At 41.4% G+C, this 24,859-nt stretch overlaps 1 protein-coding gene across 1 annotated transcript in view; it reads left to right on the forward strand.

The window, feature by feature from the left end:
• The first annotated feature begins 16,358 nt into the window (after positions 1 to 16,358).
• LOC145293683 (nuclear exosome regulator NRDE2-like) overlaps positions 16,359 to 24,859 on the forward strand; it is a 78,445-nt gene continuing 69,944 nt past the window's right edge. The window contains exon 1 of the mRNA XM_080140081.1: positions 16,359 to 16,805. Within this exon, the coding sequence (XP_079996207.1) occupies positions 16,451 to 16,805 (355 nt within the window). The 5' untranslated portion in view covers positions 16,359 to 16,450. The remainder of the gene's footprint in view (positions 16,806 to 24,859) is intronic.

The following is a 24,859-nucleotide window of genomic DNA, read 5'->3' on the forward strand; positions in this document are numbered from 1 at the left end:
GGAAAATCTAAGCAATCAAGTCAAAATGGTAATTTGTGCAATTGAAGATCAATGTTATTGAACCAGTGCCAATGGAAAGGAGGTGATTTGAGAAAAGTGTTGCGACTGATTCTTGAGTTGTTTAGTTTCAGAAGAGTTTCCAATGGGTAGTTATTCTATACATGTCCTGGAGATGACAAATTCTCAGTGGACAGCTGTTCTGTACAGGTTCCAGACTTTATAATTTTGCAGCCAAAGAGCAAAAGATCTTTCTTGTGTTGACATGAAAAAAATATGCGCAAGTTTAATTTTTATGGAGCAATTCTGGTTTCTGATTGGAGAACATGAATTAATTTGATTTGTCAGTTCCTAGCAGCAGCGTTTATAAATAGAATCTCTAACTCTGAGGGAACATACCCCCATTATTTGTGGTGGGGATAAGTCTCCTTGCGGCTTCGGTGGCCCGGAGACTGGGTAGAAAGTACTTCTCAAGAATCTGTTCTTGACACCCAGCCCAACAGGTGCGGGACTGGGAACCTGTGGAACTGAGGTATGCCACTTGGGTATCACCCAGGAGGTTGACCCTCCCAAGCCTTGTCACCCAGCTTTCGGGTGGGGAAAGTTTACTGCTTGTCGCCAGAGGCACCTCAACTGGGGAATACTGGTGGCGTACTCAGGCAATTTTTGTCGAGGCAAGAATGCCCTCTTTAGGGGAGCTTGCCTGTATCCCACTTTCCAACCTTGTGTCGCACATTGTTGTGGTTGATAGCGTCAAATATCTATCCCCATTATGAGTAAAAAATATTGCAACCCCCCCCTTATTTTTTATATAATGGGGAAGTCCTTTTGGTTCATTTTTAATTCTGTTCAAAAGTAAATATATATTTTTATATTCAATTATCTCTTCTCTATTCTATCTATATAAATAAAATGAACTCATTTTTCCCTCTGAGTTTGACCTTAATAGGATTAAAACTCAAGATATTTCATGCAGATGCAATGTGCACAAACTGCAGCACATTATCTGAGGTGTGCTATAGGCCTATTACCCTTACACTTCCTCAATAACCGTACATTCCTATATTTTTTCTGGTGAGAGTTCACTGCCAAAACCTGTAAGAATTAATGAAAGTGGTAAAATCTTTTCTCTCTATTACATTCATACTCCCCCGCGACCACTTAACACCGTTGCGGATACGTCCACTGGGGAATTTGGGAGGAAACACAGGTTTGAGTTCTTAGTTGCTTAAAAAAATGGAACAGCATTTTATCGTTGGGTGAAACGCAACTTTCGGTTACATCTATTACATGGGTTACTTATACCATTTCTTTTATTTATTCTTTTTTTTTTCCTTTTTTTTCATTTTTTATTTTTTCCCCTTTTTGGGGAGTGTCTGCGATTCGAAGGGTTACTTAAACGAAACGAACTAACCTTGGATTCAAGGTTTTACAACAAAGTATAACAGTCAGCCGCTAATGTTCTTCAAATATTCAAACGATTACTCGAATTATATATTTTATTTACTGTATTTTTCTTTTTATTATGTTTTCTGTGATTTTATAAGTGATACTAGAGGGGAGAAGTGACTTCTTATTTTCGAATTAGTTACTCATTCATTATTTATTTCTATACATTGAATTTCTGGTAGTTTCATAAGCCCAATTACTATTACACTATTGATATGGAACCAGACGACATTCCAATTGGTAAAAAGTGACAACAAAGAAAACAATACAAAAAAGAAAACAAAACACATAACAAACTGTTATACTTACACCTAACAATTATATGGTTAAAAAATACTTTTTTTGCATAAAACAAACTAACAGTAAAAAAAAAAAAATTATGACTAAAATCTATTAAACATTTATTCGTTATGCACGGTCAGTTTTCTGGGAGGTTTTTTTTTCCAGTTGTATTCATTTCAGTTCATTTTGTTTGTTTGTTTGTTTGTTTGTTTGTTTGTTTTTTCCTGTACTCTGCGCCTGACACCGATGACTGCCAGTCTCGCCCGATCAATGCTTGATGGGAATTCACGAGAATTAGGGTAAAGTTATGCAGGACTACCTTTTTTTTTTTCACTTCCTCTTGGGCCCTAAACACCTACAAATGATTTCTTAACACCCTCTTTTGCATTTTTTTTTCACAGTTTTTGCCATTAATTCTTTCAATTTTACGTGCATAAAACACAAAAATAACATTATATTTTTATTATTATTTGGGTCCTTTTGCTTACCAGGCGGGGGGGGGCAAATACAGTTTCATTTCTTCGCCAGATTGGACACTAACAGAACAAATTCAACATAAATATTTACGGGTCTATTTTATTTACAAAATAAAGTCCGCTGTTTGCATTTACAGAAAATTTACTCCCGTCATATATTAGCTAAATCAGGGGGGGGGGCATTTATTTAAAATCGAAAATGTGTGTGTGTGGGGGGGTGTTCGCTTCTTCTTGTGTATGTCCGCAAATGCTTCCTCGCACCTGTTCATTTCACTTCATAAACCTTCATATAACGCCCTTATCAGTTCCTCTCCATCGTGGCACAGATGGTTAGGTGACTGACTTTTCTTCCCTTTCGTTTCCACCTTCGCGTCAAGGCTTCGGGGTCCAATCCAACCTTCCAACCAAAACTTTTTTCTTTTACACCTCCAAACACCCAAGCAACGCCGGGTACCCCCCGCTAGTATAAAATAAAAACAGAAATCATTTGTATCTTAAAATTTGATCATATAAAAAAAAAGCCATTTTTAATTTTGTTCAAATGTCAAAAAAGATATGTCTGTAAAAAAGAGAAAAAAGAAATTTATTTCTATTTTTACCTTAAAAAGACAAGCATGTGAAAAGGAAGGCCCTTTCTTAATTTTGATTATGCATTCTCCTTTCAAAAACGCATATATGCATATATATACATATAAATAAATATACATTTAATATGTATCCATAAAAAAAAGAATTTATTTTTTGTTAGTTAGAAAGAAACTATTGTGCATAAAATAAAAGTAAAAAAAATAAATTGTGATTTATGCACGCCTTAAAATAAGCATGCAGAAAGTATTTGTAAAAAGAAAAAATACATACAAAGAAATGTTTTCAAAAAGTGATTTTTTTTCTATTTTTTTTAGTAAAAGTATTAGTTATGCGTAAGTATGTTAAAGTGTTAATAGAAACAAAATGGGTGCAGTTTAATGTTTTGCCCAGGACAATTTTCAATATATATATATATATATATATATATATATATATATATATATATATATATATATATATATAGCCAGTAGAGTTTAGTTTCCTAGAAGTACATCCAATGAAACAACATGTGTCTACCAAAATAGTGCTCAATGAGTGAACAGAGCAGGTATATTAATTTTATTTATACAAACATTAATGGCTACATATGTGCATACATGTTTCTGTAATCATCCACGTTGGGGGATTACGTCTTCAGGCCAAGAATTACTGTCGAAAGTGATATTTCAACCAAATACATTTTCCTATTTCGTTTATCAAGTTAGAATGTAACCTGGGTGGGAGTCATAAAAGCAGTGAGAGGACAAGTGAGGTCTTTGAAGATAATAAACATCTTTTTCATTTCCCTTTCCCCCCATCCAACCTATCTTTTGGTTTTTATGGCATAAGGTACTTGAGAATTTAGTTTTTTTGTCTTGGAGTCTGTAAATTAAGAACATTAGCTATGGTCACCAAGTACTGACCGGTGCCTTTCAATCTACATCCATCCACACATACATGCCACACACACACATAACACACACATACACAGACACCGCCACACACACACACTCACGTTAATACATATATTCAAAAGCGAATCTATGCTGTTCGCTTTTATTTTACCCACAACACACGTACTGAAACTAGGCAATAACTCTAAACTACGCAGGAATAAAGTTAAAATTAAAATAAGGTAAATAAAACAAAACAAAAAATAAATAAAAATAAATACAAATAAAAATAAAAATAAAAACCAAATAAACAAACAAAATATGAATAAACATAAAACACGAAAGTTATCTAAACCCCACATGTACATATACATATTAATATATCAATATACTTATAAACGCCTACACTTTGCTACACCCGCGCATATATACATACACACATACAGACATACAGAGACAAATAATGGCATTTTTCTTTACTTCAGTAGCGTGGTAACCCCTTCATATATGAAATAGTATGCTACTACACTCCAGACGGGTGTATATATATATATATATATACACACACACATACATAAAAATACCTCTACTTTTTAAAAAGAAAACAAGAGTATATTCAAGATGGCAAAAGAGACTAGCAGATAGAGGTTATAGTAGCAGTAAGATGTGACTAGTTAAATCTGTAGGTAACTGGGGATAATTTTTTTTGTTATTATTATTTATTGACTATATTTTTTTAACCCTGTTTAATTTGTTATTATTATTATTTTTTTTCTATTAGGAAGTATTCTTATTGTTAAATTTGTTATTATGTTAATGTATTTTGTTTATTTATTTGTTTTTATTTATTATTATTATTATTGTTTCAAACTATCATTATTATTATTATTATTATTATTATTATTGTTGTTGTTGTTGTTGTTGTTGTTGTTGTTTCAAACTAGCGATGCAGCTAAGATTTTTTCTTTTTTTCTTTTATAGTATCGCAGTAAAATCCGGGTAACATATCGTGTAAGGTAGATAACTTTATTTCTTTTATCTTTTTTTTTCCTAACTTGTTATAAATATATTTCTTTCTATTTATGTTTTTATTTTCTATTTTATTTGTATTCATGTGTAACGGGGATAACTGTGCTTAATTTCCTGTGATTTTTATTATGCTTTGTGGCTATAATATTCTTTCTTTGTTAATATATAATATTTACTTTTTTTTTGTGTTTATTTCTTTGCATTTGTTCATGTTAATTTCCTCCAATCTAGTAATTGTCTGTATTTTTTAAATGAGGTGTTTTCATTGATTGAGATTGTCAGACTGACTTCCTCATCTTGGTTGTTATCATCACAACGTTTCAGCCGTTTTGCCCTCCAGCCTTCATCAGGTGTTTTGTATCGAACTTGGGAACCGTTTGTTAGGAGTCTCGAACCCAACCCTTTATTATCATTACGGGGGTACCGTGTTCGGACTCCAGCTAGGCTCTAGGACATAGTTGCTGATTCTCTGTTTTGAATGTTACTTTTTACTGCCTTCGTTCAGGATTGAACTCAGCACCTTAGTGACATATGGCCGAGTGGTCGTAGACGTTGTATCAAAATTTACAGTAACCCAAAGAATGAACATCATCGTGCGACTCGTCAGACTTTTCTGATTCATTATAGATGAACAGGCAAGTGAATAAATGTATGATAATGTGTACATATGAGGAAGTTAAGTATTCTCAAAATTCTTTCATTGGTTGAAAGATAACAGCTGTTTCATATCTCTTAACTTCATCATGAACATGACTTTCACTTATCAAGATTGCTTGATCATTGGATTTAGTTACAGATTCACAAATGTACGTGATTGATTCCACGTTGTTACAATATTGAACATTGATGTGTTCATTGACTCTCCATCAAATGACTTCCCTACCCCCTCTATTTAATAAAATCAAAAATAAAATCCTTAAACTTTTTGGTCATGTCAAACGATCAACCACTGACCTGTCCAAGTTATGCTTTGATGGTATGTTAGAAGACAAAAGAGGCAGAGGAAAGCCAACAAGAAGCTGGAGAGAAAATATTTTTGATTGGACATCTCTCAACAGTTGGGCATCCATCACCCAACTTGCCTTGGATCAGAAGGAATGGTGTAAATAAGTCATGTGGGTCCACAATCCACACGAAGCAGAAGATTTGTCTCATTATTGCTGTGCGTTGAAAATCTTTATTAGAGTTTATTACATAGTACAATCCATCAATTGTCTACAGAAATTGTTGCGTTTCTGGATAGAGTAACTCCAACTACAGTAGATAGTGATATTGTTCCACTTGCCTGCTTTCCAGCTGACAACAATATGTTCGTCTTCAAGTTTAATGTAAACAAATTCTTGTTGAGCCGGCCCCTTAAATAATCCATTTCTATTCTATTTTCACCGCTTACTATTACTATTACTATTTCAATGCTGTTGTCCCGGTGACCATTGTACACTCATTAATCGATATCCTCGAGTGGCCTTCAAGCCTTGATAAGTGATAACTCCTTTGTAAAAATGAATGTAATTTAAGCAAACTGATTTCACACAGTTACAATATTTAACATTGATGTGCATATTAAATAATGAAGGAGAAAATACTGTTCTGCCAGGTAGGGTAACTGTAGTCTCAAAGCCTCTACTTACAATAGATAGCGATATTGTGGGAAGCCATTTTTATCTGACTGTATTTCATACAAAAAGTATCTGAAATATCTCTAACAGCATTGTCTTTCTTTGAGACATGCTTCATGAATCATATGGTGTCTGATATCAGGGAAAAATTACTGCCATCAACCAGCTTGCTATGCCAGTAATAACATACAGCTTTGGTATCATTGACTGGCCACAAAAATACATCAACCGGCTAGATGTAAAGACATGGAAGCTACTAATGCTTCATAAAATAATATATAGAAATCAGTGTCTACCAAGACTGTATTTGCCCAGGGGAGAAGGAGGTTGGGACTCTCAGAGATAAATCATCAACACAGGGCAACTATTGTGAGCACCGGTCAGTATCTAAGAAGCTCCCAGAACCACACCCTCTCAGTAGTATACGAACATCAAGAGACAAGAGCCAGCAAAACAACATCAGTCACCCAGCTGGCCAAGCATTTTGGTCAGGGCTGTCTCTCAGATGAGGATGAAGCACCAAACAAGTTTGCCACAGAAATAGCAAGAAAAAGTCGGCAGAAATATATCGAGACCTTCCAAAGGATGAACCTTAATGAATGGGAGCAACATCAGCGTGCAAAGTATTTGGGGGGGGGGCTCTCTCAGGAATACATAGACAAAGAAGATTCCTTGGACTGGTTCAAAAGGGAAGCCCTCCACCATGATCAGGAAAGGGTTATAGATAGCAATATTGCGCATATATCTATCCAAGTCCCTATGGCAGAGATATCTTATTATGTTAAAGTAATTAGAGGGGATTGAGGAGTGTAAGTTTTTTTCACTTAATGCTAAGATATAAGGGGAGTTTACAAAGAGGTAAGACTATATCATCTAGATTACTTCTAAGCCCACAGATATTTGTGAATGTGAACCTCAATGGAAGAGGCGAATTGGTTTTGTTGGGGTGTTATCTGGTTTGATCGTGATATTTGTTCAGGTTGTCATTTCATTAGGTTTATATTTAATTTCAGGTTAGGGAGGAGCTACAAGAAACATGATACTTGAAGGTAGAGCTGACCATTCACACATATCTGAAGAAATAGCAATACAAAAGGAGCTGCACATCAACAATGCTCCAACATCACACACACTTCAGAACAGATCATCACCAAACCCTTTGCCAGCATCCATCAAGCCTGAGAACCCTGCATAACCTACATGGAAAAAAAAACCCAGCTAATCATGGAATCACACACCAGTGGATCCTACAGGCCTAGCTCTGAGCCAAGAATATTCCACAAAGACTAGATATATTCTCCCATTAACAAAAAGTAAATAAATAAATAAAAGTAAATTTTTTTAAAAGTAATTCGAGGAGTTCACTCACAATTGAAGAAGAGAGATGTTTTGATAGTTATGTCCCCTTGTTATAACTCTGAAGTGGAGAAGAGTTATTGCTCTTAGTACTGATTGTTATTCATGTAATGGTGCCTTATAAATAAAAGTATGTGTTCACTTAGTTTTCATCTTATCTGTAAGGGATCTCATCAGAGACGCCCCATGGCAAAGTATCGTTTCACTTCCTGCCGAACGGTGCACAAATGAGACCACTAAATGGTTCAAAACGGCAATTGAAGCACATGTTCCCATGTGGAAATTTTATAACAAGCTCCACTCTCCCCAATGGTTTACTTCTACTTTGTACAGTTCCCATTGCGGAAAGGCACCATGCGTATTGCAGACTTAACCAACATAAGTCCAGCTCAAACAGACAGAAGTATATAGAAGCCAGAAGTAACTGTAAGAAAGAAATAGAGACAACTAAGAAAGAATTTACTGAAACCACCAAAAAACACATCGAAGCACAGAAATTAGGAACTCGTGACTTCTGGAAAATCTACAACAGTGTAGTAAATAATCAACAATTCCCCCACTATCAAACAATCATGAGGTTGTTTGCTCAGCAATCGAGAAGGCTAACATGCTTGCCAATCAGTTGGCCTCCAACTCCACACAGGACCCTGCTAACCACCCCATCCCAGACTTTCCGTTATGGACAGACGCCACACTAGACGATCTGAAAATTCTCAGGTGCATGCTATCATAAAAAATCTTGACACTTCAAAAGCATGTGGACCTGATCTCATCCCGACGGTGCTATTAAAAAAGTGCGCCGCCGAAGTAGCTCCAGTTCTCTCCAAACTTTACAACAAATGCCTTAATGAATCTTGCTTTCTGGACTGTTGGAAAACTACTTCTGTGGTACCAGTTTTCAAGAATTCTGGCGAAAGAACTGCCCCAGTACATTATCACCCCATTAGTCTCCTCCCACTTTTCGCCAAAATATTTGAGACCATAATTAACCAAGCTCTAGTCCATCACCTTACAGATGCTAAACTTCTGAATGACCAACAATACCGATTTAGGCAAGCCCATTCCACAGCAGACATCCTAACTGTAATCTCTGAGCGTATATACCATTCACTACACAAAGCAGGGGAGGGTAGAGCGGTAGCTCTAGATATATCTAAGGCTTTTGACAGGGTATGGCATGAAGGTCTTCTTAGGAAAATCAGATCATACGGTATCACTAGAAGAATACTTAACATAATTAGATCCTTCTTAGATAAGAGAAAAATCCAGGTTGTCCTTGACAATCGTACATCTAAACACTATAATATAAATGTGGAAGTGCCTCAAGGGTGTATCCTTGGACCTCTATTATTCATAATATTCATAAATGACCTCCCTGACAAAATTGTCTGTGAGATGGGTATATATGCTGATGACACCATGCTCTATAACAGACACAACAGGAAAACAAATGAACACATATCTAAAGAAATGGCATAAACACTAGAGGATGACCTCCAATCTGTAGTGGAATGGGGACAAAAATGGATGATCACCTTCAATGCTGCCAAGACTAAACTTGTTTCCTTCAATAATTGCAAGAAACCTTCTCTACCACCAATAGCAATGACCAAAGATTCTTTATCTGAAAGTAGATCTTTTAAACTCTTTGGCCTAGCGTTCACAGGAAACATGAGTTGGAGCAATTACATTGAGAGCATTACCAGGACCGCTGCGAAAAAGGTAGGTTCTCTCTACCATGCTAGAAAGCTACTAATGTCCAAAAGTATCCTGTACCTCTATAAGGCCACCATTCACCCATGTATAAAGTATTGTTGTCATATTTGGGCTGGTTCATCTGCTACTAGACAATGTTCAAAAGAGAGACGCCAACCTGATAGGTCCTGAACTGTCATCTAAGCTTCAGCCTCTGTCACATCAACGAAATGTAGCATTCTTCTGCCTGTTCTACAAGTATGGTGAATGGTGAATGCTTCGACGAACTGTAAGCACTTGTAGCAGACACAAATAGACCCCTTTTCTTCTCGCGCATTCGCTTCCTCTGAGTGAGTGATGCGGCCTTAAACTGTCCAATCTGAGGACTTGCACATGAATACGAATTAACCCCTAGGGACCAGACAGCTTCCGGTCCCAGAAGAAAACTCTTGCGCTTACGCTCAGCCTTGGACGGTGCTAGACGTCTGTTCGCTTCGCTGCCCCTACTAAAGGTATTGACGACAGCCACTGGCTGTAACTACCTCGTAAGGCAGTGGAGACCCGACTCTACTTTCTTCCTTCCTTTCTTTCTAAAGTACGCTTTGTGAATAAACCTTTCCCTTGTTAAGTTGAAGAAGTTGTTTGTCATTTGTTCATAGAATTGTGTTATTTTATTTTATTAGGGAAATTCCCTAAAATGGTGACTCCGTCGTGATAACACATTTCCGAACAGACACTTCTTTCGCGTTTTAACAGGGTAAGGCGCGCATTTTAAAAACCAGCACATGGTTTCCGACCACCCACATAAATAGACAACGGATTCGGGAGAGCACGTTTAAAACTTTTAAAAAAAAACAACAAAAAAAAGACGTTATTTCCTTCTCTTCCTTATTGGGGTTTTTTTTCCGTTATAAATATATATATATATATATATATATATATATATATATATATATATATATTATAAACTAAGGAGCATACAAAAAAAAAAAAATGCCATTTTACACTGACGAGTGAAAACAGCCTTTAAATGTCGCTTACTCATCACTTGAGAATTTTCTAGAACACTGTTCTAACTCTGGACAGTCTTTTCGCTGAAAAGAAAGACTGAACATCCTCGTCAAACACGGTAAACGAAAACTAAAGCCGAAACATTTTCAAAGACACGTGTCGCACAAAAAAAAAGCTGAAAAGATTTTAAAGGAAATGCATTTCATTTCAAATACATCCCACATTTTCACGGATAATGATAAAACGTTTCAACCGGATATGTTTCCTTGAAACAAAACAAAACAAAGAAAAAACACCTTTTTCTTTCACAACGGCTACACATAAAAAAACGCCAACCTACAAAAAGAGGTGACACTTTCTTGGTGTTCGAAAAATTCTTATACCAAGCTTGAACTGATTCTAATGCTATCTTTTTTCTACCTTGAACATTTCTGCCGTGTTAACGCGCACCGCGCATAAGAAAAAACTCAACACAAATAAAAAAAAAAAAAAAAGAACTTTCACAAAGTTTTTCCACATTAGCACTCTTCGGCCAAAATGTAAGTACTTAAAGAGTTCATTTATCTCCAGGTTCACACACATTTACAAAAAAAAAAAAAAGAAAAACCCATATTATCCACATTTTTTTTTCACGGCTCTTCCTTACATAGTTTCTTTTTTTAGCTTTATTTCATGGTAATTTTGTATCTTTCATCTCCTCCCCCGTTAGCCTGTTAAATTTTTTTTTTTTTTTTTTGTATTGTCTCTGTTTAAAGATTTTCTCCATATTTCTCCTTTCTTCTCCACGTGGTCCATATTCGGCGTCCTTTCAGATTTCGGATAGATTATATATATATTTTTTAAATATTTTGTATCTACTTTCGGTAGTGACGATGACAACGTTGCCTGCCTTCGCCGGTGACGTTCGGGTTTGGTTTGCTCAACTCGAGTCTTATTTTGTGGCGAACAACGTGTCAGAGCAGACGAAGCTGCACATTTTATTCAGTGCCTTCCCCGCGTCATTGACTCCTGCGGTCAAGGACTTAATAACGGACACCCCGTTAAACTCCACTTATGATAGCATAAGACGGGAGGTGCTACTACGGACGTCCGTGTCGGCGGAAAAGCGTTTTCAAACGCTGGTCCATGACGAGCACTTAGGTGACCTCAGGCTGACGGAACTACTCCATAGAATGAGGGAACTGGCAGAGGACGTCCCTCCTGACAGTGCCTTAATTAAGCAGCTCTTTTTCTCAAGGTTGCCGGCGCAGGTAAAGGCCATACTTGCGCCAATGTTAGAAAAACACACCGTCGATGTAGTAGCAGCATCGGCGGACGAGGTCATGGACTTTGTGAGGGGGCCTATCACCGCGGCGATTCCACAACAGCCTGCTGAGGTACCCGCGGGCACCGCAAATTTGAGACAGGATGCTACATCGGTGGCTATACTAACGGCCATCGAACGCCTCACTAGAGAGGTGATCAAGCTCAATATGGGCAGGTCACACTCACCCAGACGCCGCTACAAAAGCCGCTCATCTTCCCCGCACCACCGTCGCCGTGCAAACATGCCGGGACTATGTTTTTATCATAGTCGCTATGGCACTGAAGCACGGAACTGTAAAATGCCCTGCACTTTTAACAACCAGGGAAACTAAATTGTGGAAAGACGAGCACGGCAAACTTTCCACAAAATGCAAATAACCATGCCTATTTCGTCACTGACGTAAAATCTCAAGCACGTTGCTTGGTAGACACTGGCGCTGCTTGTAGCATATGGCCACTTAGGCTACTTAAAGAAAGGCCACCAGTGTCAATAATAACACTGCAAGCGGTGAACCATTCGCCTATCCCCACGTACGGTCAAATTTCACATTCTCTGGACTTGAATTTACGGAGAGACTTTACGTGGGTTTTCACCGTAGCAGATCTACCGTACCCCATACTAGGCGCGGATTTCTTGCATAATTTTAATTTAATGGTCGACATGCGCAGACGCTGGCTGATAGACGCTAGCACGGAACTTTCCGTCCCTGGCTCGTTATCTAATGCCCCATCTATCAGCCCGGTATTTTTCATTGCCGCTGCGAATGACCCATACCACGAGGTGCTACACTCCTACCCGGAGTTAACCAATTTAAATTTTGTGGTGAGCAAACCCACGCACACCACAAAACATCACATTGAGACCACAGGTGCTCCTGTGTTCTCACGCCCTCGTCGCCTTCCTGTGGATAAACTAAAAGCAGCGAAGGCAGAATTTAATCATATGCTACAGTTGGGAATTATACGCCCCTTGTCCAGTCCTTGGGCTTCCCCTCTGCATATGGTCCCAAAACGAGATGGAGATTGGCGTCCGACTGGGGACTATAGACGACTCAATGCCATGACGGTACCTGATCGTTACCCAATCCCGCATATTCAGGACTTTGCTTTCTCTCTGCATGGTTGTAAGACCTTCTCTAAGCTAGATCTGGTTAAGGCTTACCATCAGATCCCAGTGAATCCGGCCGACATACCCAAAACTGCGGTTACAACTCCATTTGGAGCGTTTGAATTTCTTACTATGCCTTTCGGCCTACGTAACGCTGCCAGTACTTTTCAGCGCTTTATGGATGAAGTAGTGCGTGATTTAGATTTCGTCTATAACTATATAGATGACATTCTCGAGGCTAGTGCCTCACCTGAGGAACACGTCACTCACCTCCGCCTACTTTTTGAATGGTTTCAGCAATACGAAGTGAGGATTAACCCTGGTAAATGCGTTTTCGGAGTTACGTCACTAGTTTTCCTGGGCCACATTATCAGCCCAGACGGTATATCTCCGTTGCCGGAAAAGGTGAAGGCTCTACAAAACCTTCAACCGCCCACTTCACTTCGCCAACTTAGGCACTTCCTTGGTCTGTTGAATTACTACAGACGCTTTATCCCGCACTGTGCGGATCTCTTAGCTCCTCTTTCCGACCTGTTATGTAACAGGAAGAAGAAAAACGAGCAGATCTCACTTAATGAGATCCAACTTAGAGCATTTGCTGAAGTGAAAAATAAACTAGCGACGATATCTTTGCTGGCACATCCTGTACCCGATGCCCAGTTTTCACTGGTCGTTGATGCATCGGGCACAGCTGTAGGTGCAGTGCTGCAATAGCAGCACCAACAATAGTTACAACCTCTTGCATACTTTTTGCAACAGCTGAAACCGGCCGAACAACGTTACAGCACGTTTGGCCGCGAACTACTGGCAATGTACCTCGCAGTGAAACACTTCCAACATTCACTCGAGGGCCGACAATTTGTGATCTATACTGATCACCGTCCGCTTACATATGCACTGTGTGCTAAGCCGGAAAATATTCCCCCCGCGAAACACGTCATTTGGACTTTGTTTCGCAGTTTACTAGCGATATCCGACATATCGCGGTTGAGCAGAACGCAGCAGCAAACGCATTGTCTCGCCTGCCCATTAATTCTCTGTCCTCACCATCGGATATCGATTTGCAACAGATGGCCTTAGACCAGCCAAGTCTGGACACGTTGGATCCATCATCACCTGAATTCGCAACTTGCAAATTCGCATATCTGCCCGTGCCTACTTCTGACATGCAGATCATCTGTGACACCTCAACGGATTCACCTCGACCATTCGTTCCAACGATCCACCGTAGAGTTGTTTTCGACACTCTACACAACATGGCACACCCCGGACGCAAAGCCACAGTAAAGCTGATTACAGCTAGATTTTTCTGGCCTAACATGAGGCGTGACATCACTGCTTGGTCACGTTCCTGTGTATCCTGCCAAAAGTCAAAGGTGCACGAGCATATCCGCGCACCCCTTGGAACATTCAGCACCCCAGACGCTCGGTTTAGCCATGTTCACATTGACTTGGTTGGACCATGGCCGGTCAGTCAGGGATTCACTTATCTCCTGACCTGCATAGACCGTTTCACACGGTGGCCAGAAGCCATCCCACTTAGTGACATTTCGGCTGAATCTGTAGCGCGAGCACTTATATCAGGCTGGATATCGCGTTACGGAGTTCCCACTACGATCACCACTGATCGTGGTGCACAATTCGAATCCCACCTATTCCGGGAACTGTCCAAGATCCTCGGGATCACTCGCATTCGGACAACAAGCTATCACCCTGCTTCGAATGGGATGATAGAACGCTTCCATCGCCAATTGAAAGCTGCATTACATGCTTACCCCGACCAACAGCGATGGAGCGAGTACACACCGGTCATCCTTCTTGGCTGTTGGGCATCAATCAAGGGGAACCTGGGATATTCCGCAGCCGAACTGGTCTATGGAGCACCTCTATCGTTGCCAGGTCAGATGCTGACCCCGATAGAGGATATATCAACTGACACAGCTCTGTATGTCAACAGACTACGAGCTTATCTCAGTAAGCTACCGCTGATGCATCCTAGGGAACAGACCATTAAATCTTTTGTTCCGAAGGACATAGCGACATGGGCTCACGTGTTCCTTAGAAAGGACGCAGTAAAAGCCCCCCTAACTCCACCTTACACTGGCCCTTATTGCATGCTTTCATGCACTGATAAAACTTTTATCCTAGACATTAGTGGTAAAAAAGAGACAGTATCGGTAGATAGGGTAAAAAGAGCCTTTCTGGACACATTAACACCTGAGCCACACATTCCTCCAACATACACACAGCATAATCATACACCTGAGGTAAATGTTCCACGTGAGAACAATTATGTGACCACTACACGTAGTGGTCGACGGGTACATTGGCCGAAGAGACTATGCAAAACAGTGTATTTCTGTTAAAAAAGAACATTTTTTCTTCTCTCCTTTCAAAAAAAAAAAAAAAAAAAGAACATTTTTTCTTCTCTCCTTTTTAGAACAGAACGTTTTGTGCAAATATTCCAACTTTTCACAGAAAAGTAAGAACATTTTTTTTCTGCAAGAAAATAACCTAAAGAAACGGACATTTCTTATTGTATTTTTCTTTCTGCTATTTGTTATGCTACCTTTCTCTCTGCCGGCTTTCAGCCTAAGCAGGGGGTTATGTAGCAGACACAAATAGACCACTTTTCTTCTCGTGCATTCGCTTCCTCTGAGTGAGTGATGCGGCCTTAAACTGTCCAATCTGAGGACTTGCACATGAATACGAATTAACCCCTAGGGACCAGACAGCTTCCGGTCCCAGAAGAAAACTCTCACGCTTACGCTACCAGCCTTGGATGGTGCTAGACGTCTGTTCGCTTCGCTGCCCCTACTAAAGGTATTGACGACAGCCACTGGCTGTAACTACCTCGTAAGGCAGTGGAGACCCGACTCTACTTTCTTCCTTCCTTTCTTTCTAAAGTACGCTTTGCGAATAAACCTTTCCCTTGTTAAGTTGAAGAAGTTATTTGTCGTTTGTTCATAGAATTGTGTTATTTTATTTTATTAGGGAAATTCCCTAAACACTCATACCCCCTCGACGTAAATACCCTCGACAAACCCGACAAGCAGCTAAATCCCACCCCCTTCAAAGTAGAGATCCCTAGATGCGAGTGAGTCTTCTACTCCAGTAGTTTCTTCCCCAGAACCGCTAGACTTTGGAATTCCCTTCCGAGTTCCTGCTTCCCCAACTGTACTGACATGCAGAAGTTCAAGTCTAACGTGAACCGACATCTTGCTGCCCAACTCCCCACATAGTACCCCTGTAGATTATGTCATTGAGAGTAGCCCTGTAGCAGACACAAATAGACCCCTTTTCTTCTCGCGCTCTACATCAAAGTGGCAGTGCCTTGTTTGTGGTGAAAAGGTAAAAAAAAAAAAATTTTAAACAGATATCTCGTTACTCGAATCCCTACTTAGAGTGTCCCTGTAGGCATTGTCCCTATTCGCCCCTTACGTCTCCGTGGCAATGTGCCTTGGTTGGGGTGAATATGAGTTTATAAAAAAAATAAAATAAATAATGAATAATATCATTCAGGCCATTCGTAACTATTATAAGGGATGATTTGTCAAATCTACTTGTGGGAGGAGGAGGAAGATGAAACGACGAAGGTGGAGGGAGGAAGAGTTACGTCCCTTGCTGTCATCGTAGTCGTCGTGATTGTTGTCAGTGTCTAACATGGCGGACACGGAGCGACGACCAACCGACTATAGTACAACTAATAGGGCCAGTCACACGGCTACAAATAATCAACCAACAGATCGCCAGCCAATAGTCAGTAATAATAGTATTAGAAGACCGACTGTCGTACCGTTTCCGATCAAAAGAAGCAAACCAAAGCCAGAATTACTTGAAAATCGGTCGCCATTGTTCCCTGCGTATTCCAACAAGTCGGACTCTCCATCTTCCCTTCATACAAATAATAACACGACTTTTGGGAATCCGACAAAATCCACGACAACAACCGATTCTTCTTCATCAAACGATAATAAACCCATCCCAACAACAGCTGTTAAAGATGTCACCAAGAATGGTCAGTATACAATAATAAAAAATATATTTTTAAATAAAAGCAACTTCATCAAAAACAAAAGAAATCTACAAAAAAAAAATCGTGGACCTTTGTTTTTTTTTCTTTTTTTTTTTTTTTAAACAATTTTTTATCAAAAACAAAAAATTGTTTAAAAAAATAAAAAATACTAACAAAAATTGGTTCAAGTTTAGCTGTTATTATCTATTTATTGTATTTATCCTGTTATTATTTATTATATTTATTTATTTATTGTATTTATCCTTAAGTAAACACTTCATCAAATCTCCACACTAAAGTAATGTACTTGCAATAACCCTTATCCCTGAGTGGCTTCCGGGCCTTGATAAGTGGTGACCACTGTAAAAAAAAAAAAAAAAAAAAAAAAAGAAATCCGGCGTCATTCGGAGTAACAACCTAGATAAAAACATTTTTAAATTATTACATTTTTTTTTTTTTTTTTTTTTTTAAGAATTTACAAATATTCGTTTTAATTTTCCTTTATTTTTGATTTCAATAAATATTCACTTGATAAATAATAATTCGAATTACATTTATCAAAGTCGCGGCGAGACGAGAAATACAAACACATATCGTGTCTGATAGTTTTATTGATAGATTATTATTATTATTTAAGTTGAAAATTTTTTTTAAATCCCCCAACAAAAAATTAAAAACTATTTATTTGATTAATATTTTATTTACTTACTATTGTTTTTTATTTTTATTAACATTAATTAAAACATGAGAATTCTTTTCTGATCATATCGCCATATTATAAAAAAAAAACTTATTTTTTATTTATTTATATTATATTTATTGTTATTTATACTATTATTGCAAGATAACCCATATCAACGATTGAATTCTAAACTCTTCTCTGTGCATTTTATCATTAAATCCGTAATTATTAAGTAAAATGTTAAAATATATTTTTTAAATGATAACACTACGATTGTCGCCATGTTGTTAGTTTCTCTATCAAATCTACGGTGGCCCAAAACGGTCATCTCTTGTGACGTTAAGGTGCACAAAACTTAGAAAACGTTTAGTTCACTCGGTGCAGACGGTGCACAGTCATTAAAATGTTGCGCGTGTTGTGCTACCATAGTTTAAACATGGCGACACCCGTAAATCTGTCTGAGTAAAATTACATGACCACCACGTCTCGTATGTCTGTGTTTCGCGCCTCTACGTAACCTTTGCTTCATTTTTTTATTTTTTAATTTAATATAAATCGATTATTGATTGCAATCAAAAATGGGTACTTATGTAAAGAAATTATCGTGCTATCTTTTTTTATAGTATTTTAAAATTAAATTCAAGTTTTGCGATATTTTTTGTTTAGATGAAAGTACAGAATAGTTACAAAACACCCTCCCCATGTTATGAATGGCTTTTTAAATAATAGCATCATTATGTCAGCATGGTACCTTCTCTGCATAAGTACCAAAAATGCAGTAGTGGGTAAAATAAGTTTTTTAAAATCCTATTTAAAAATTATTTAATTACGAAATCCACCAGAATGCATTTCAGTTGATTGTTAAACAAGCCGGGCATTTTTACTCTAACAATACAAAAAAGTGGCCAAAAACAAGTACATATATTTATTTTATTTAATTTTTACCCAAACAAGGCACAGTGCTACTTTGAAGTAGGGGGCTACTATCGGGGACATAAGTTGTAGGGATATTATGAAGGGAGATGAGCAGCAAGATGTCTATTTATTTACATTACATTTGAACTTCTGCATGTCAGTACAGTTGGGGAAGCAGGATTCCGGAAGGGAGTTCCAAAGTCGGATAACCTTTACGGAGATGGTCCCAACGTCCGCCTCGTTCTGAGCTCAGGGAGAGGCCGTCTGACGTAGGCGGTGTCGAGGCAGAAAATTACCCCTTCAATAAAGTGCCCAGTTGTTAACTTAAGGAGAAAAAAACCCGTTCCAATAATTAGAATTTTTATTTTTTTATTACATTTTCACCCCAAACAAGGCAAATTGCCACTTTGGTGTACCTATTTACTATGCCTCCCCACGGGACAGAGTTAGACACCAGGGTCGTTTTTTAACGTGGAGAAAAGGTACAAAAATAAAAATTGTCTCAGTCGTGAAGGATTTCTCCTCCACCGAAAGAGAACAAAAAATGGAAGTGCAGCATCTGAAGAACAGATACTACACTTTGATCTTGTTTATATATTTTATTGAGAAAGAAAAAATTGAACATAAAAAACGTACAAAAAATTCAATTCAACAAAATTAGGCACAAGGCCCTACAAGAAATTGGGAGGGGGAGGGTACAGGGTCTTTTTGACTATGTAACAGATGAGACTTTGAAGTCTTACTCTTGACTGGCAACATTTACCAAAATACCTCAATCACTCTGTGGATCCTAATCTAACTAATAACCCCAGCGTTCAATGTAAAATTTAACTATGTACAATTTGTATATTCATTTCTGTATGTTGTGTGTGCATTTTTTTTTTTTTTTTTTTTTTTTGTGTGTGTGTGTGTGAGAAAATAAAGTTCGATTTCATTAGAAAGAGTTCTTGAATTAATTGGCATAAAATGTTCGTGGAGTGGGAAAAAACTAATGAAAATGTTCATTTCAAAAATAAGGAAAAAACTACTAATGTGTTGTTAGTAAGACCCCCCCCCTGTACTATTCTATGTGGCTAGATCCCCCACTGTTTTCCGGGGAACCGAAAACAAGCAGAGCATCCCTAATGGGGTTTGGGGAAGTCGCCTTAATGGAGGTGGGAGAAAATAAAGCAACGGATGGAGGGGGTAGGAAGGTGACCTCTGAGTAGGGGGATGACCGGGGGCATCAGAAAATAAAGATGAGGAGCAGGGGGGTTGGGCAGACTCAGAGGTTCTCTAATACCAAAAAATAAAATCAGGAACAGGATCTCATTTGTACCACCAGTCAAGAGTTACTTTACTGAACTTATAATGCTAACCTAGGCGGGATGGGTTCCGTAGGACCCAGCACCGCCCATGCCATGCCTAAGGAGGGAACACGTATTGAAACTTGGCTCCTCGACGGATGCACAAACTAGTGCTGTGCACCCACCTCTTGTCAAATTCCACTCTAGGCAACCTCTTCCAATCGCATCTGATCTTTACTTTAAGCAAATGTTTAAAGTAAACGATCAGATCCCGATCAGGAACAGATGTCCCTTCGTGGACCAACTTGAGGCGCGCGATCCAAATGGTCATGCGCGCTACTGCTAGGATCGCCAGGAAAACCAAACTTTCCTCCCTGGGGAACGGCGGCTCCATGTTGTACACAAAAGTTCCTACGTCGAGATCGAGCAGACACTCGGCATCGATGCGAGCTGTTACCCCCTCGACGTACCTTAATAGGGGCTGTATCCGGCTGCAACTAAAAAACGCGTGCTCGATTGTTTCGGGCTCGCGCTCGTCACAGCACGGACAGAAGCGGCTGGTATGTTCTTTATACCGGAAAAGTACGTCGAAGAGGGGCAGCGCATTTCGGACCAGTCGCCAAGTCAGGGAGAATTCCGAGTTATTCAGAATCTCCCGTCCCGGCGCCCAACGCCATTGAGAACGGACAACCTCCATCGACCATCCCATCCGCCTACAAAGTGGATCCTTCGCGGTCCCCTCCACTAAATCCCGATACAGTTTCTTCCTTGGCTGATCGAGGACATTGGTCCCCGGCAAAGCTCTAAGAGCGGTTCGGCATTCGGAGAAGAACTTGGACTCCCCCTTCGGTCTACGACGACCTTCTACCGAAGGGTTGGGTTTGAGGTTGGGAAACGAGTTCTCAACCACAGGGACCCAAGGAGCGTCTCCTTCAAGCGAACGACCCAGGAAAGCCAATCTCTCGGCGTTTCTATGACACAAGAGACTGGGCTGACCCAGGCCTCCCTCGCTCGGATTTTGAACACAGACCTCTCTGCAGACATAATGCTTACCCTCGTTCCACAAAAGTGAATCGAGGCGCCCTTGTAAGCGGGTTAGTCGTTCTGCAGGGAGAGGAAGTACAGACAAACGGTAAAGGATGAGCGGAAAGACGTATGCAGCACACGCCTCCGCCCGACCCTTCAAGGACAATTTCCTTCCAATCCAAGTCTTTACTGACGATTTGACCTTAGACTGTACTTCCGACCAATTCTTTTCCAGCTGAAGTCCCGGTCCAAACCAGACACCGAGAATGCGGACCGGTCCATCGGTCCAGCTGAAAATACCTGGAAGCGAGTTTACCCCGGTCCAGGCCCCCAACTGCAGGCCAACAGACTTGCTACGGTTGAAGATGGCCCCTGTTACTTCTTCGTATCGAGCGAGCGCCTCGACCACCGCTTGAACGTCCGTGAGGCAAGACACGAACACGGTGACGTCATCGGCGAACGCGGAAACCCTGGCTCGTGTGCCTCCAGGGAGAGCTATTCCGCGCAGGACTGGTGTAGCCGCCTCGTCCCTTAACTTGCGAAGGAGGGGTTCCAACGCCAGGACATACAACAGAGGCGACAGCGGACAACCCTGTCGCACCAACCGAGAGACAGCGAATGACTCCGACAGCTTACCGTTGATCTGCACCGCTACCGTCGGCCTGTGATACAGAACAAAGATCCACTTGCGGAAGTCCGGATTAAATCCGGCGGCCTCTAGCACAGATCCTAGGAACCGATGGTCGACCCTATCGAATGCCTTGGACTGATCCAAACTGATCAGCGCGGCTTCGGCGTCGTCTTCTGTCCCCTCTATGATCGAGCGTATCAAGTGCAAATTGTCTTGAATCAATCTCCCCTTCACAGCATAAGTCTGGTCCGGTTCGATCAAGTCAGTGATGACAACCTGCAAGCGATTCGCAAGAATCTTTGCCAAAATCTTTAACTCGTGTTTAGCAGAGTCAAGGGCCTAAAATCATCAAAGTTTTCCCTCCCACCATGCCGTTGACCTTTCCTCAGCAATGTGATCACACCCTTGGTCACCTGTCCAGGGATGGAACCCTGGGCAAACCAATGGTTGAACATATCCTTCAGAATAGGGACCAACATGGGCGACAACCTCAAGTAAAACTCGTAGGGTAAACCATCAAGCCCCGGGGATTTGTTATAGCCGACCTGCTTCAACGCAGTAATGACCTCATGTTCAGTAATAAGACCATCACAACTAGCCGCCCGAGCCGCCGTGAGGCGGGGCGAGTCAGCCAAATAGCTGCCAAACTCATCAACCCTGAGTCCGGGTAGTTGGGTGAAGCGCACCGATAGATGCTCCCGAAACCCCTCGCAGATCTCCCGAGTCAATACTAAGGGGTGTCCTTCCAGGTTATGTACTTTACGAATGTACCCATCCGAACCGCGCCTTAAAGCAGCCTTACGCTCAACAGCGTCAACATTCACAGCCTCGTTAGAAACTTTGTTTAACCTAGCCCTAACTACTTGACATTCATACCGCTCGCTAGCCAAGCGGTTGAGATCTTGTTTAGCTAGTGCTAACTCTAGGGGGTCCCCCCCCTCCACCGCCCGGGTCAGCTTATCCTCTAAACGCTTCTTTGCCTTAGCCTTATCTATCGCGAGGCGTTGGCTATACTGGACAGAGAAGCGCCTAATTTTGGCCTTGAGACTAACCCACCACTTACTCCCTGTAACCGCCCCCACTAAAGCCCGCTGAATTAGCTCAGTGACCTTCAACCGGTAGTCCTCCAGCTCCAACAAGGTGCTGTTGAACTTCCAGTATCCGGCCAGTTTAGGCCTAACACTTAAGCTCAAACGGGCCATAACAAGTTTATGGTCCGAGTGTCTTAGCAAGTGGAACGTGGGGCAAGATAGGAAGTCTACATCGCCTCTTCTAACTAACATCCGATCCAAGTAAGTGCTTGGATGGGAAGGCACTACAGGATGCCACGTCCACATCTCCCGCCCCGGATGATCCAGACGAAATCTGTCGACGAGATCGCACGAGGCCATCAGGTCAGACAGACTGCTGTCACACCACGCCGACCCGCTAGTCCCCCCGACCTTATCTATTTTGGGATCAAGGATTGCATTCCAATCCCCCATTAAAACTAACCGTTCCGGATCCACTAAGAAGCCCTCCAACCGTCGAAAAAAGGTTGCCCTCTCTACAGCAGCATTGGGAGCATAAACAGCAACAATCCGAAAAACACTACAATTAACAGCAACATCAACAACAAGCGCCCGCCCGTCCTCGCCTGCGTGAACAACATTCACCGACGCTGACAGGGTGCGACTCACTAGCAAGGAGATTCCACGACTATAGGTATTGCCATATGCTGAGTAGACATCGTAATCGTTTACCAGCACCTGACAATCCCCGTCACAAACAAAGTGGGTCTCCTGGATAGCGGCGATATCTACCTTGAGGGACAACTCTCTCACAACGCGCGAGGCCTTGCTTCGACACCTGATGCCCCTCACATTCAATGTAGCCAAGTTCAAAGACATGATCACTTACCTCAAGCACTGTCACAGACGGGTCTGAAATCCTGGGCAGTGAGGACATGGCAGGCCTGGCCAAGGCTGCCGGTAAGTAAATCCGATGAAGGTGATCCATCCTTGGCCACGCCCCCCACGTCCAGGGGGAAGGTTAGTTTGAGTGCCCTGTATAGCGATGGGTGTACATACATGGGGATTCTACCCTCACATTTAAAGAAAATGTTGGTCAGTGAAGGATGGTCCCTATCCACCAGCTGCTGGCCTGGGATCGCATTCTTCGCTGCCTTAATCATTGCCCACATTCCTCCAGTCCTAGCGTCCTTGTCGACCCTAACGAAAGTGGTCAACAAGGGAGCGTCCTTGAATTTAGTGGGGTCTGTTACTAGGTCTCCACCGACTTTTTCAAAGTTTTTAAGTTTATTGTACCGGACCTTCTGTTGTCCTTTAAGGTCCGGAGCCGGTTGGAGAGGGTCTGTTTCACAAATCCTGCTTCCTGGCAGGAAGGGGAGCTTTTTGGTCCGTTCAGTGCGGACTTTGGGAGTGAGGGAGGGGACCTCTTTTGATTGATGGGGAGGCTGAGCGCTTGGGGAGGGGGTAGCCTGCTCGTTTTCTTCTTTTTGGCTCCTGTCACGGGATGAGGGGCGGGAAGAGTTTCTTGGGGCCTTTATAGGAGAGGGGGAAGGTTGTTCAGGTTGCTGGGGTGTTGGGATCACAGGGGGCTCATCCTGTGTTGTTGTTGCGAGGGAGTCCTTCTCAGTCTCAGTGGGGGTAGGAGGGTTTGCGCGTGTCTTGCGGCTTTTCCTCCTCCTGCCCCTCCTGATCTCTGTTGCGCTCAGGGCCATAGAGACTGTTGTTGTCTCTTCCTCTGCCTCTGACGCGGCCTCCTCCTCAGATTCTGGTAGTTTCCTCTTGTTTGAGGAGGAGGGTGTCTGTGTGTCCATTTTCTCCGTCTCGCTCTTCGGTTGTTCTTGGTCTTGGGTGACTGTCTGCAAGGATGGCTGTTTGTTGATCTTGCCTTTCTTTGCGACCGTCACCCAGCCTGTCAGTGCCTCTGGAGGATTTGCGGCCGGCGCGGGAGCAGCGGCTTGATTTATTGTCACGCTTGTTCCCGCCGCTTTTGTGGGCTTCTTCCCTCCATTCCTCTTTGGACAGTTCTTCGCCATATGCCCTTGTTGTGTGCACAGCCAGCAATGAGGCCTCCTCCCTTCCACTATAAGGGAGAGTGTCCACTCTCCGAACTTGAGTGTGGCTGGGATGGCGTAGAATCCAGCCTTGTCCAGAACCATCTGTACTTTGTAGTCCCCGGTCATGATGTTTCTTAATCCGCGGACCAGGGTGACTTCCTCTACATCCCCATACTGGCTTAGGATAGCCCCCAGTTGTTTGGCCTCCATATAGCAGAGGACGTTTAGAGCAGAAACATTTGCTCTCCTCTTGTTCATATAGATGGGTTGGAGCTTTATGTTCCTGCTCTGATGGCAGGTCCTGGACAGCCTGACTGCGTCTTCGGAGGTGGGGAGCAGAACATCCCACTGTGCGTAACTCCTTCTACAGATGTAGTTGGCGGGAATGTTCTGCTCCAGCAACACGTTCATCATGGTGTCCTTGTTGACGCCCGTCAGACCCCTTGTCTTGGT

This window comes from Euprymna scolopes, chromosome 15 (assembly GCF_053919585.1).
Source record: "Euprymna scolopes isolate OS-2025 chromosome 15, ASM5391958v1, whole genome shotgun sequence".
In the NCBI taxonomy this organism is placed as follows: Eukaryota; Metazoa; Mollusca; class Cephalopoda; order Sepiida; family Sepiolidae; genus Euprymna; species Euprymna scolopes.